At 37.1% G+C, this 14,256-nt stretch overlaps 1 protein-coding gene across 2 annotated transcripts; it reads left to right on the top strand.

Moving 5' to 3' along the window:
* The first annotated feature begins 5,714 nt into the window (after positions 1–5,714).
* On the top strand, positions 5,715–11,339 carry LOC116013698 (SWI/SNF complex component SNF12 homolog). 2 transcript variants are annotated; one of them, XM_031253589.1, is made up of 3 exons: positions 5,720–5,806; positions 5,886–7,698; positions 10,975–11,339. In XM_031253589.1, the coding sequence occupies exons 2-3, from the start codon at positions 6,131–6,133 to the stop codon at positions 11,027–11,029; spliced, it is 1,623 nt and encodes a 540-aa protein (XP_031109449.1). In that variant the 5' UTR covers positions 5,720–5,806; positions 5,886–6,130; the 3' UTR covers positions 11,030–11,339. The 2 variants fall into 2 exon arrangements, with proteins under 2 accessions (XP_031109448.1, XP_031109449.1); XM_031253588.1 differs by having other exon boundaries at positions 5,715–7,698.
* The last annotated feature ends 2,917 nt before the right edge of the window (positions 11,340–14,256 follow it).

The following is a 14,256-nucleotide window of genomic DNA, read 5'->3' as shown; positions in this document are numbered from 1 at the left end:
AATTACTATTCCGGGCCCAATATGTAGAGCTGTCAATACGGACTGGTGGGGTGGGGTGGGGCAGGCCAAAAAAACTCACTCTTTGGCAGGCCTGGATTTTGCTGGCCCAGATCGTCCCGCCTTCGACCCACGGGCTAGGCAGGTCCTCGCCAGATTTTTTTTTTTTTGTTTTTTTTTTTTAATTGTTAGTTTATTACTTCTCTAAATTTTATCATTTGTACATACAAAAAAAAAATTAAAATAACTTATACATAGCTCACATAAAACATAATTCATTACATAATTGATCATACATAAGTAAATAACTACATAAGTAAATAACAATAATAATATACTGCAAATAATAAACTATAAAAAAAATATAATATACATTGTTTTATAATGTGTGTGTATTATATCTAAATTTACAAAAAAAAAAAAATGGCGAGCAGCCCACGGGGCCTAAGCAGGGCAAGTCAAAAAGGCCTGCTCTTTAGCAGGCTTTTATTTTCAAAACTCACCCCTATCTAAATAGGGGGCAGGACAGGCCGGGCTAAGCCCGTTTTAACGGCTCTACGAATATGTATTATTAGAAGAAATAAGGTGCAAATTGGCTACTAAATGTAACATAAAAATATAATTAGACCACTGAATAAAAAATGCAATTAAGCCACTAAACACTCTAAATGTTTGCAATTTCACCTGATAGCAGGTTACTATCCATTTCATCAAGTTGTCTTGCTTAGGTGGATGGTGAGTTGGCATTATTAATAATAAATTAAATAATAAAAAAACGGTCGCCGCCCACCCCTTCACCCCCCCCCCCCTTGGTCTCTGGCTGAGACGAAGGAGGTGGGAAGGGGGCTGGCGTGAAACAGGTCGTCTCACGCCACCCCTTTCCCACTCCTTCGTATCCGCCAGAGATGAAGACATGCTCTTTGTCTCCAACCAGAGAGGAAGAGAAGCTCCTCTTTGTCTTCTCTTCGTCTCTGGTTGGGGATGAAGGAGGAGGAGGAGGGTAAGGAGTCGTTGGCGGCCACCTTTGCGTGTTTTTTTATTTTTATTTTTTAATTTTGTAGTTTTTATTTTTAAAGTTTATTATTAAAAATTATTTTAAAATATCAACACATCGTTCACCTAAGTAGGCAACCTAATGAAATGGATGATAACATATTAACATGCTATCAGGTGAAATTGCATACATTTGGAGTGTTCAATATATGCGAGTTTTTTTCCACTTTTGGTCCTATGACTTTAGTGTCTTCGTCAATTTAGGTACACGACTTTCATTCCTGACATAATTAGTACTTGACTTTGATTTTTTTGCCACTTTTAGTCCTTGACTTTGATATTTTTTCCAGTTTTAGTCCTTTCGGCCATGTGAGCGACAACTTTTAATCGAAATTAACAAATTGTTGTGCCATTAAGGGTAAAAGTGTCTTTTGATAAAGCCCTAAATATACTTATAAATAAAATCATAGAAAAAATAGGAAAAAGAAACGTTATTTGCTTGTTCTGCTTCGCTTTTTAAGCGACAACTTTTAATCGGAATCAACAAATTGTTGTTCCATTAAGGGTAAAATTGTCTTTTGATAAATTCATAAATACATTAAACGTTATTTACCCTTAATGGCACAACAATTTGTTGATTTTGATTAAAAATTGTTGCTCTCATGGCCGAACGGACTAAAAGTGGAAAAAAAAATCAAAGTCAAGGACTAAAAGTGGCAAAGAAATCAAAGTCAAGCACTACTTATGTCAGGAATGAAAGTCGTGTACCTAAATTGACGGAGACACTAAAGTCATAGGACCAAAAGTGGAAAAAACTCATAGCATAATTGTAGTTTTTTTTTTTGGTTTAGTAGTGGTCTAATTGCATTTTCATGTTACGTTCGGTAGCCAATTTGCACCTTATTCTTTATTAGAAAAACATTATAAATAAGATACAAATAAGTCATCGAACTATTTCAGAAACATTAATTAAATCACTGAATTTGAAAAAAAAAAATCTAAAATCATCTACGAACCCATAAAATAGTAGTGATTAGTTTTAGTTTTTGCTTTTTTTTTTTTCCCTCCACTTTCATTTCTCTTTCGTAGTTATACCTGTAAAATCTTTAAATCTCCAAAAAAATCTCACACTCTTGAGGATGACATGCAAAATCTCCTAAAAATCTCATAGTATTGATTATGGCCTTATACGTTTTAATTCATGCACTTTATGCGCATTAAAAGCGCATTGATTTATTGTTTCCTTCTCTCCGAATGAATAATTTCTCTCCCTTTCAATGGGTTTTCTTCTCATTTCTCCCCTTCTTTCTTCTTAATTGGAGATGTCCTTACAAGAAAAAAAAATTGTTTGTTTGTCTGTTTTTTTTTTTTTTTTTGGTAAAATATAAAACATACAAAGTATCACCTTGTAAGTACATAAAATAAATAATTTCATTGGGCACAAAATTTTGTGCAAATGCACAATGTTTAGAACACCCTCATCGGTTTGGCTTTTGCACAACATTTTAGGAAGCCAGCTAGGAGAAAGGGGAAAATGGAATATATATAAAAAGAAAAAAAAATTACGACAAAATATTTTTTTAGGTTGTGTTTGGAAAGCATGAAAATGACTTGTGAAAAATGTTTTCTGAAAAATGAGTCATTTTCCATAAAATAGATTCAAATTGTCTTTTGTGTGTCTGATTCATTTTCTGGAAAATGAATAGAATTGTATAATATATATTTTTATTATTTTAATTAAAATATTAATAATATTATTAAAAATAATATTTTTAATTATAAATATTAAAAAAATTATCCTCACGTTTCTCGTGGAAACTAGATCTGGTTTTCGCCGGAAACCACATGAAAACCAGAGCATTTCCACAGCGAGAAACCAAAGCAGTGCTCTAGTTTATGTTCCACCGAACCAGAGTAGTGCTATGGTTTCCGACGTGGAACCAGAACAGTGCTTTAGTTCCCCGCGGGAAACAAGAGCATTTTTGGTTTCCGGCTGAAACCATGGTATGGTATTCACCGGAAACCATACAGTCACAAATGCACAGTGAAGGGCGGAAAATGACTTCCACCCAAATTGGGCGAAAGTAATTTTCCGCCCTTTTGGGGTGATTTCCCCAGTCAACAGAATCCGTTGATTGGGTTTTTCAAAGGTAGCCAAATACTAGAAGTCCGGAACATGATTTCCGAAAGTCATTTTCCGGGCTTCCAAACACACCCTTAAAGGAAATCAACAGTAAAATTAGCTGGCGGCCACTCTAACGTGCGTGGGGAACACGCGCCCGCTTGCGCGTGGGGAACACGCGCCCGCTTGTGCACGCCGTGTGCTCCAAATGTGCGATCTTATAAAGAGAAGAAATTGACATTTTTGCCATGACTATGACCGTCCATAGACTTGGTACTCACTGTAATTATGCATGAATTGGAGGGCATTCTTATTCATACACACCTTCCCTTTAAAACAGACCACACGAGGGAGAAAGAGAAGCAATCTCAGATTCTCATACTCAGATGCAACAAGCGAAGCACATAAGACGGAAGAAACCAATCCTCGCTGCTTCTTCGTCCCATTCTACTATCAGTAAGATGCGCTGATTTTTCTTTCGCTAAAAACCCCAGTTTTTAATTTTCTGTTCAGATTAAAATTACTCTTATGACATTTCTAGGTTGATAGAATTTACATGGGTTTTGAGGATTTTAAGATGTCCGCCTGCCAATTTCCTTGAATGCTCCGCTTGTTTGTAGAATTTACATGGGTTGATCAACATTTCTTTGGGAGGGGGAAAATTAGGGAGACCTAACGCTAACTGATACCAGATGAGATAATTCAAATTGTATTCACGGATGAAAATGTAACAATACAATCTTATAACAATAGGGAAACATAAAACTCTCCTACACAATAGGTTAGCTAAAGGCAAACTCTCTACACCACATAATTTACTAACCACATATAATACAAATATTAATATTAATATTAATGCTAATATTACTCACACGCCTCACCATGCGTGTGGCTCAACTCTCGCGCTCGCTGGGCACGTAAAAATTTTATTTTTTATACAAATTGTGCTTTTGGTTTTTTTTTTTTCCATCCACTCTCATTTTTTCTTTCCTAATTATACCTACAAAATCTCTTAAAAAATCTCACACTATTGAGGATGGCATGCAAAATCTCCTAAAAAATCTCACACTACTGAGGATGACCTTATACGCTTTAATTCATGCACTTTATGCGCATTCAAAGCGCATGAATTTATTGTTTCCTTCACTCCGGAGAAATAATTTCTCTCCCTTCCAATGATTTTTCTTCTCCTTTCTCCCCTACTTTCTTCTTAATTGGAGATGTCCTTACAAGAAAAAAAAATCTTTTATTTTTTTGTGTATAATACAAAACATACAAAGTATCACCTTGTAAGTACATAAAAGAATTAATTTCTATTCCAAAAAAATAAAAAGAATTAATTTCAATGGGCACAAAATTTCGTGCAAATGCACAATGTTTATAACACCCTCATCAGTTTGGTTTTTGTACAACATTTTAGGAAGCCATTTAGGAGAAAGAGAAAAATGGAATATATAAAAAAAGAAAAGAAAAAAAAAGGATTATGAAAAAAATACTTTTTTAGGTTGTGTTTGGAAAGCAGGAAATGACCTATGGAAAAATGTTTTATGAAAAATGAATCATTTTTCAGAAAATATGTTCATATACCGTGTTTGGATGTATTCTGAAAAATTATCTTTATGTGTTTGGTTCATTTTCTAAAAAATGAATAGAATTGTATAATTATATATTTTTATTATTTTATTTAAAATATTAAAATATTTATAATATTATTAAAAATAATATTTTTAATTATAAATATTTAAAAAAGAAAAAAAAGAAGCCCCCTCACGTTTCCCGCGGAAACCAGAGCACTGATTTGGTTTCCCGTTGGAAACCAGAGCATTTCCGCAGCGAGAAATCAGAGCAGTGTTCTTATTTCCGTTTTCGGCGGGGAACCGGAGCAGTTTTTGTTTTCATGGTTTTCGCCGGAAACCATGCAGTCACGAATGCACAGTGAAGGGCGAAAAATGACTTCCGCCCTTTTATGGTGATTTTCCCAATCAAGGGAAATCATTTTCCGCTGACTGGGTTTTTCAAAGGTAGCCAAACACTAGAAGTCCGGAAAATGATTTTCGGAAGTCATTTTTCGGGCTTCCAAACACACCCTTAAAGGAAATCAACAGTAAAATGTCAAGAGTGGCCGCCAGCTAACGGCCACTCTAACGCGCGTGGGGAACACGCGTCAGCTGGTGCACGCAGTGTGCTCCAAATGTGCAATCTTGTCCTTTTTTTTTTCTTCTCCTACAAAAACATATATTTACAGGAAAAAACTATTGAAAACCAGTATTCCCATATGTGTTCAAATCATATAACTAGTTTTTTCTCTGAAAAATCCAACAAAAACTACAAATGTGAAGCCGTTAGAGGTGCAATTAATTAAAATTATGTCAAATTATTATTATTTTAAACAATTATGTCAAGTTATTAAAATTTAGAAAGACAAAAAAACATATGGCAAATTTTGCATAACATAAAGAGAACCAAATTGACATTTTTGCCATGACTATGAACGTCCATAGACTCGGTACGCACTGTAATTACGTATGAATTGGAGGGCATTCTTATTATATACGCCTTTCCTTTAAAACAGACCACACGAGGGAGAAAGAGAAGCAATCTCAGATTCTCATACTCAGATGCAACAAGCGAAGCACATAAGACGGAAGAAACCAATCCTCGCTGCTTCCTCGTCCCATTCTTTCTCTACTACCAGTAAGATGCCCTGATTTTCCTTTCGCTAAAAACCCCAAATTTTCTGTTCGGATTAAAATTATTCTTCTGACATTTCTAGGTTGATAGAATTTTCATGGGTTTTGAGGATTTTAAGATGTCTGCCTGCCGATTTCCTTGAATGCTCATCTTGTTTGTAGATGCGTGGATTTCTTTAATTGTTTAGGGTTTCTTTGTCTTTCCTCCCATTTTAGCCGGAATTGATGTTGTCTTGTTTGGGGGTTTCGGAATTAGGTTGGGAATTGATAGATTTCTAGCTATCCGTTTGCTGTTGTTGGATATATATGTTATCTAGATTAATTGGAAATGTCGATGAATAACAACAGCAATAGTAATACTCCTGTAATTAAGAATGCCGGTTTGGGTAATCCCTCCGGGGTGGTGCAAATGCAAATGCAAATGCCTCAATCTGTGTCTGTAACTCAAAACCAACCGGCGCCGCATCTCCTTGCCCAGTCTCGCGTGCCCCCTCACTTTCCTGGTCATTTCCAGTTGTCCGAGCCTCAAACGCTGGCGTTAGGAGCGCAGGGGCCTTCTCATTCGCACTTCCAACCTCATCAGCAGCCTCAGTCTTTTCACCACTTTCAGAATTCTGCTGCTAACAATGCTAATACGGGTGCCTCTGCGCCTGCTGCATCTACGCCCAGTGTGGTGGCCTCTGCTGGTGTGTCTGCGAAGAAGGTGCTCCAAAGGCAGCCTTCCCGGGCGACTGGGCAAGGTCAGGTGGCGGGTCCAATGTTGAAGACCATGGAACTGACTCCCGCTGCACGCAAAAGGAAGAGGAAGCTATCGGAGAAGCATATCCCGGAGAAAGTGGCTGCCATTTTGCCAGAGTCTGCGCTTTATACTCAGTTGCTTGAATTTGAGTCTCGTGTAGATGCTGCTCTCGTGAGAATGAAGACTGACATTTTGGAATCTCTTAAGAATCCTCAGCGCATACAGAAAACACTTAGGTTATATGTCTTTAACACATTTGCCAACCAAACTGGAGCTAGTCCCCAGAAGGAACATGGCCAGCCGCCTTCCTGGTCACTTAGGATCTTTGGTAGGATCCTGAACAATAAAACTCCCGCGGTGGGGATGCAAGAAAAGCCAAGTCCTTCAGATCCCAAGTTTTCATCTTTCTTCAAGAAAATCACTGTATATCTTGATCAGAGTCTTTATGCTGATAATCATGTGATTTTGTGGGAGAGTTCCCGGTCACCTGTGCTTCATGATGGCTTTGAGGTGAGGAGGAAAGGAGATAAGGAGTTCACTGCGATTATCAGACTGGAAATGAACTATGTGCCAGAGAAGTATAAACTTTCACCAGCTTTGCAAGATGTTCTTGGAATTGAAATGGAGACACGCCCAAGAATATTAGCTGCCATTTGGCAATATGTGAAGGCAAGAAAGCTACAGCTTCCTGATGAGACTTCATCCTTTATGTGCGATCCAGCGCTAAGGAAGGTTTTCGGAGAAGAGAAGCTTAAATTCTCCACAGTAAGTCAAAAGATTGACGCACATTTGACTATACCCCAGCCAATACATTTAGAACACAAGGTCAAGCTGTCTGGGAGTAGCCCTACTGGAAACACTTGTTATGACATACTGGTTGATGTGCCCTTTACACCACAGAAGGAAATGCTAACTTACTTGGCAAATTTGGGGAAGAACAAGGAGATTGATGTTTGTGATGAAGCTATTTCTGCTGCGATAAAGAAAATACATGAACATAATCAAAGGCGAGCTTTTTTTCTAGGATTCAGTCAGTCACCATATGAGTTCATCAATGCCCTTGTTGCCTCTCAAGCCAGGGATTTGAAGCTTGTTTCTGGGGATTCAGTCCGTGATGAGGAAAATGAGAGGCGATCGGAATTCTACCATCAATCATGGTAAATTTATTTGCTAATATGCATTTTTCTTTTCCTTTTTAAAAATTTTAACTTGTGTCCTAAGTTTTGGATAAAAACTGACACACCTTGTGGTTTGCAGCTGTTGGCTGTTGCCTATTTCTTATATTATAGTCTCCTGCATTATATTGACGTTATCGTGCATATTTCATGCTATACATTCTCATAAAGTTCAGTTGTTGGAATAGCTTCGATTGTTTGGTTTGATCTGTCATTGAAAGTGATGCATGCTGGAAAGTCTTATTTTATTATATTACATAGTTTATATATTAATAAATTACTAAATAATTATTTAGAAACTAATAAATAGTTATTTAGAAATTACTAAATAGTTATTTAAGTTATTATTCTTAGTCTTCGAATTAATTTAGGTAGTTTAAATATTTAGAAGTAAACTAGAAGATTTCAGCATATTACTTAGCTTATTTAGCCATTCTATGAGTTGTATTTTACCTTATAAAATTGGAGAATTATTGAGAATAAAACAAGCAGAAATTTAATCCCAAAAAGGGTCTAAGGGAGTTTGGGTCTCAAGCAAACCCAGTGTTTTCTTCTTTTCCTGTTCCAACTATTATTCTTTCTTCCTTTCTCTTTATGTTTTCATGCCCGTGACGTTAAGAACATAACATTTGGTTCCGTTGCCGGCGTCATGGGAATCACTCAGTCGGAGTTTGAAGCTCTCTCAAAAATAGCACTTTTGTTGAAACAATTAGACAAAGATTTGCGCAAATTTGCAGATGACCTGAAGGACTTGCTTCCACCGATTTTATCCAAAATTCGGCAAACACAGGTTGATGCTCCTTCTCTTGACTCATCAACAATCATTGTTGACCACCCACATGTGGAGATAGCACCGATGCAAGCCAACATTTCAACAGATCAGCCTCATGTTGATTCAACATAAATGGTTGCGGACTCTTCTGAAATTGAGGTTGTGCCCTTTCCAAATACTGTCCTATGCGTGAGAGGGTTATTTCACCACTCTCCAACCCCATCTCATTTAAGGGTTGTGTCGTATGGTATTGGTCAGTTTTCATTTTTGGTGTCTCCCTCATCATCCAATGTTGCTGTTCCAACTAAAGCCTTCAGGATGTCCAAGTTTGAGGTCTTCCTCACCACTGTTCGCTCCTCCAAGGATCCCTAGAATGTCACTTGAGGCTTTTTCATTTGCACATCTTCTAGGGAGGCCATTTGATCGTGGGAGATGTCGGCTACATGCTGACAAGGTTATCAAGCTTGAGGACAAGCCTGTGGTCCAAGAGGAGAGTAATGATGCATGCTGGAAAGTCTTATTTTATTATATTACATAGTTTAGATATTAATAAATTACTAAATAATTATTTAGAAACTAATAAATAGTTATTTAGAAATTACTAAATAGTTATTTAAGTTATTATTCTTAGTCTTCGAATTAATTTAGGTAGTTTAAATATTTAGAAGTAAACTAGAAGATTTCAGCATATTACATGTTAGAGATATAAGGGTTAGTTGAGATATTTACTCTTAGCCCTAGGTTTTAGTGTTAGTAACCTGTGGCTAGGGTTAGTTCTAAACTAGTATATATAGCTCTACTCTCCTGTACATTTACACACAGAACATATATACGAATATACTTAGTTTGCTATTCTATTGTTTAACATGGTATCAGAGCGAGGTTGAGTGAGTGGGTAGTGGGTTTTGGTCGGAGTGAAGAGGCGAAGCTGCCGGAGGAAGCGGGGCAGCCACCGGCGCGTGTGCGCCGTTCTGGCGGCTGCTCCGGTTGAGGTTTGTTCTGGTAGGCTCGTCTCTGAAAGCCCGATAGATTTGGAGTGGTGGTGTCTCAACCGTCAAGTCTCCCTCTCCCCTCTTCTCTCGCAGGCTTCCCCATAGTCGCAGCAGAATAACTCCAGCAGCAGTGGATGGTTGCTGGTGGTGTTGGCCCTTCGTTTTTTCGTTTGTTATCTCTGACAGTGCAATTTACAACACCTGTATGGCCATGGAAGAACCAAGAACTGCAGCGGTGGTGAGCAGTGGTGGCCGGTGAAGCTTTCCGGCAATGGTGGTTGGTGGCTGCCAGCAACTGTGGTTGTGGTTGGTGGGGTGTTGATGCTGGAGTGTTGAAAATGAGAATGATTGGGCAGTAGGTTAATGGTGAGGCTGCTGAGATGGAAGCTAACAAATAATTAGTTAGTAGGTTTTTGTTTTGAGTGCCAAGGTGTGAGAGTTGGAGGCAGTCCATGGGTGTTGCAGTGATGGGCAGCACAGGTGCCAGGGGTGGTGTGGACCTGGCATATGTCGCGGCTATTGTGGAAGGCTGGCGGCTGAAGAATGGTTCAGGAGGAACCAGTTTATATGCACGCAACAAGAAAACGGGAAAACACTGGTGGTAGGCAGCGGTTATAAGGGTTTGTGGAGTGAGAGGCTGGTGCGCTGCGGTGTTAAGCAGCGGTGATAAGGGTGTGGGGTGTGAGAGGCAGGTGCGCTGCGGTTGTGGTGTTTGGCCTGGTTTGTAGCTTTGTAGAAGCTTTGTTGGTGCGGACAAAGTGCATTGTGGATTGACTTGGCACAACATGATTCGAAGGTTCAAGACTTATAGTTCTAGGTTTGGAGTCTTATGGTTCATGTGACACATATGTAACAAGTTGGGCATGTTGAAATCTATGCTCCAACTTGAGGGGGGGTGTTAGAGATATAAGGGTTAGTTGAGATATTTACTCTTAGCCCTAGGTTTTAGTGTTAGTAACCTGTGGCTAGGGTTAGTTCTAAACTAGTATATATAGCTCTACTCTCCTGTACATTTACACACAGAACATATATACGAATATACTTAGTTTGCTATTCTATTGTTTAACATTACTTAGCTTATTTAGCCATTCTATGAGTTGTATTTTACCTTATAAAATTGGAGAATTATTGAGAATAAAACAAGCAGAAATTTAATCCCAAAAAGGGTCTAAGGGAGTTTAGGGTCTCAAGCAAACCCAATGTTTTCTTCTTTTCCTGTTCCAACTATTATTCTTTCTTCCTTTCTCTTTATGTTTTCATGCCCGTGACGTTAAGAACATAACAGAAAGTGTTTTTTATTCAATATTGATGAATGTCCAATCCTCCAGTATTTTCATGTTGGAAAATTCATTTCACTTTGGTTTAACTTGCCATCAGAATTGAGGGTTGCTGTGTGCTTTTGATACCTATGAACAAGTTTATACTGATATGTCTAAGACAAGTTGTACAAAAGATGCCTTTTATCTTACTGTATGCTTTGTTTGCACTGTATAGGATTGAAGATGCGGTCATACGCTACCTGAATCGCAAGGCTCCTCCCGGACAATGACGTTACTGCTGGTTTTATGATTGCATAGCAACTCACCTAGTCGGTTAATCAATTAGCACCGTTCAAACCCGCTCACTTTCTGGAGGCTGGCATGCCTGGAACTTGTGGTTTCTTGCATCGTATGTAACTCAACTTCTCATAGTTTGTTCATTTGAAATGTGTTGCTTAGCGAGGACTGAAGTGTAGACGCCAGTGGTTTTTAGAAGCTGATCATGATAATAGTTTAAACTGCTGGTTTTAATGCATCATTGAAGTGTAGACACCGGTGGTTTTTAGATCATTCACAAGCACTAGTCTATAGTTTTTTCAATTTTCCCTTTTCTTTTTGTATGTTAACCTGAGGTTGAAGGATACAAATTTAGAAGTTTCTCTACAACTTCTTCAGTATCACCATAACCTCGGATTCTTTTTGCCAGTTCTTTGACCACTTTTGTTCAAGAAACTGCAACCTAGAATCCTAGATCACTTCTGAGATTTGCTGTATTGGCTTTTCTAACACTTGTGTGTTGATATATCAAAGAATGGCTGGGAACCTTGGAGGAGGTCATTGGATGACCTTGACTGATCAGAAGTGATGAAAACTCCTTGTGCGTTGACTGTACAGGCAAGGGCCTCCTCCAGCAATTCTTGGGTAGGGATTCTGGGGCTTAAGATTAGTATGATTCTGGGGCTTAAGATTAGTCTGACATAAACTTGAAACCTAATGTATAAAAAAAGAATGGTTGGTGTGGGGTTTATAAGGGCAGTGTGTTTGTTTTGGCAGATCAGCTACTGATCTGTATTAAACATCTTCAGGCATTCAGTTTTGTAGGGTGATGTTTGTCCTTTGTCTCCTTTTGCCAACTGAAAATATGGTAAGAAATAAGTGTTGTGAAATCAATGGGAGATAGAAATTGTCAATTAAGTCTTCCCCTTTTTGGCTTTAATCAACCATCTAAGACTTGAATTTCTGTAGTGTATAATGCCATGTTTCACATTCTTGCAAGTAAAATGTATAGGGACACTACAGTAGTCACTAATTGCAACCTTCAACCTTACTAACAAGATTTTTATATATTTACATGAATGAATATATTAAATACATAAAACACATATTTATATATGTCTCTCAGATGCATACACGAGTGTTTCGAGTGTTTCTCATATCCCCTTGAAAAGGGAATGGTTCATTCCTATAATGTCAAAAAGAATACTAAGGCAAAAAAAAAAATGACCACATATTATCTAAATAAATCTTGGTAGATTATTTCTCATTCCTTAGCCGGAAAGATATGTGGCCATGAAGGAGGGATTAAGTGGAACAGAATTAACTGGGTTATGGGCGGGCATTTTACCAGAGGTTTCTAATCTACCCTTGTGTGATTCCTGTTGAAGCATATACTCAGGGGTGGGTGCGGGGCGGACGATTTTCAATTTGAAAGCAGACTCCCCATTCATTAGATAGAGGAGATCACCATGATTTCGCGATCCGCTGCCGAATTTCTTCCAAGAGCTCGGATCCGATTCGATCTGAGCTCTCTTATTGAATTGCTCATTCAATGAGCATTCTCAATATTATGCCTTGAAGAGGACTCGAACCTCCACGCTCTTTAGCACGAAATTTTGAGTCTCGAAAAGTAACACCCGAAGTAAATATTATTGAGTTAGTGTATTGATATTAAGGGTAGTTGGCTTTATATTTTCCAACAATCCCCGCAAATGCAAAAAAACCAATACAACCAAGATCATTCCTATGATCCTATCAACAAAAACTTAAGACTTTATCCTAGTCTTAGAATTTAAAAAATATTAAAAAAGAAATCATTCCGTCAATATTTAAATATATTCTTCCAAATTTGTATCCAGTCAAAATGGTTTATACTCTGTAATTTTTATTATTTTTTATAACTTCTTTAAATATTAAAAAATGGGTTTATAAAAGCAAGAGTAATTATGTAGCAATAAGGTTATGGTTTTTTATTTCTTGGCATTCACAGACAAACGACAATGAGACCAGCAAAAGCAATGAAACAATCCAAGCCCAAAAAGTTCATGTTTGACATCCTAACTGAACAAGTCTTCATATTTCAACCAAATCACATAATAAAACCATGAATTGGGCATTGAAGGATGGAAATTTCATCAAGCTGATTTGTAAAAAACACATAGATTTCGTGTGTGTGTCTATATATATATATAGTGATTTGTAAAAAACACATAGATTTCGTGTGTGTACACACACACACACATATAACTCCTGACATTCACGTATAAGAGTTATGCTCCACATATTCGAACATCCATTTCAAGGCATTTTATAATGAATTTTTAGGATGTTGTAGTTCTTTCAAAAAAGAAACTACAAGGATTTCGTAAGAAACTTAGAAAATTTTTGGTACCCAACATAATTTAAATTACTCATATAGTCATATTATAGGAATTGAAATTTCAAAGTGAAAAAATTCCACCAACTAAATGAAAGAATTTACAGCTTTATGAAATTATTGAGAAAAAAATATTAAATTCTCACGAATCAAACAAACGGCTAATTTTCACTCTCAAGTCTCAACATTTTGTACCATCTTTTTTTTTAATTATTTTTTTTTATTTTAGTTTTCAATTTTTAGTTTCACTCTCAAGTCTCAACATCTTTTACCATCTATTTCTTTTTAATTTTTATTTTCAATTTGTAGTTTCACCTAATGGTTTGAAATGCAGAGTTAGGAGAAGGGTACTTGTTAGTTGTATTCCTTAGGCGCAACTAACAAAATTTATTAGTTTGGGTTTGTCTTAACAAGTGATATATATGCTCCACCGCCCAGCTTTCCAATGGCCCTCTTTGACTTTCATACATCATTTTTGAATCTTATATATGTATATGCTGCTTTAAAATGTTAGTGGTTTTTTTTTTTGGTGACGAGGGAGATTCGTAGTCACTAATCGATGGTATATACATAATAAATCTTGTCTTGTCACTCTAGCCAACAAAAGACTACGAGGAGATAAACCAGTCTATGATTTTTTTTTTAAGCATATATAATTTGTCCTTGTTGGATGGCATGAAACTCAACTCACATTTACTCTATGTTTTGAACTAGAATATTATAAGTACAATTAGGATAAAATATAAACCTCTTTTACCATAGATCTTAGGTTTAATTATTAGTGATTGATTATTTATGCTATTTCCTTACAAGCTTTAATGGTGGCCACTCTTCATTATGGCTGTAACAATAAAATGAAAGATT

Source organism: Ipomoea triloba, chromosome 3 (genome assembly GCF_003576645.1).
Source record: "Ipomoea triloba cultivar NCNSP0323 chromosome 3, ASM357664v1".
Classification (NCBI taxonomy): Eukaryota; Viridiplantae; Streptophyta; class Magnoliopsida; order Solanales; family Convolvulaceae; genus Ipomoea; species Ipomoea triloba.
Note: the sequence above shows the minus strand (reverse complement) of the source record. Positions and strands in the feature narration are given on the sequence as shown.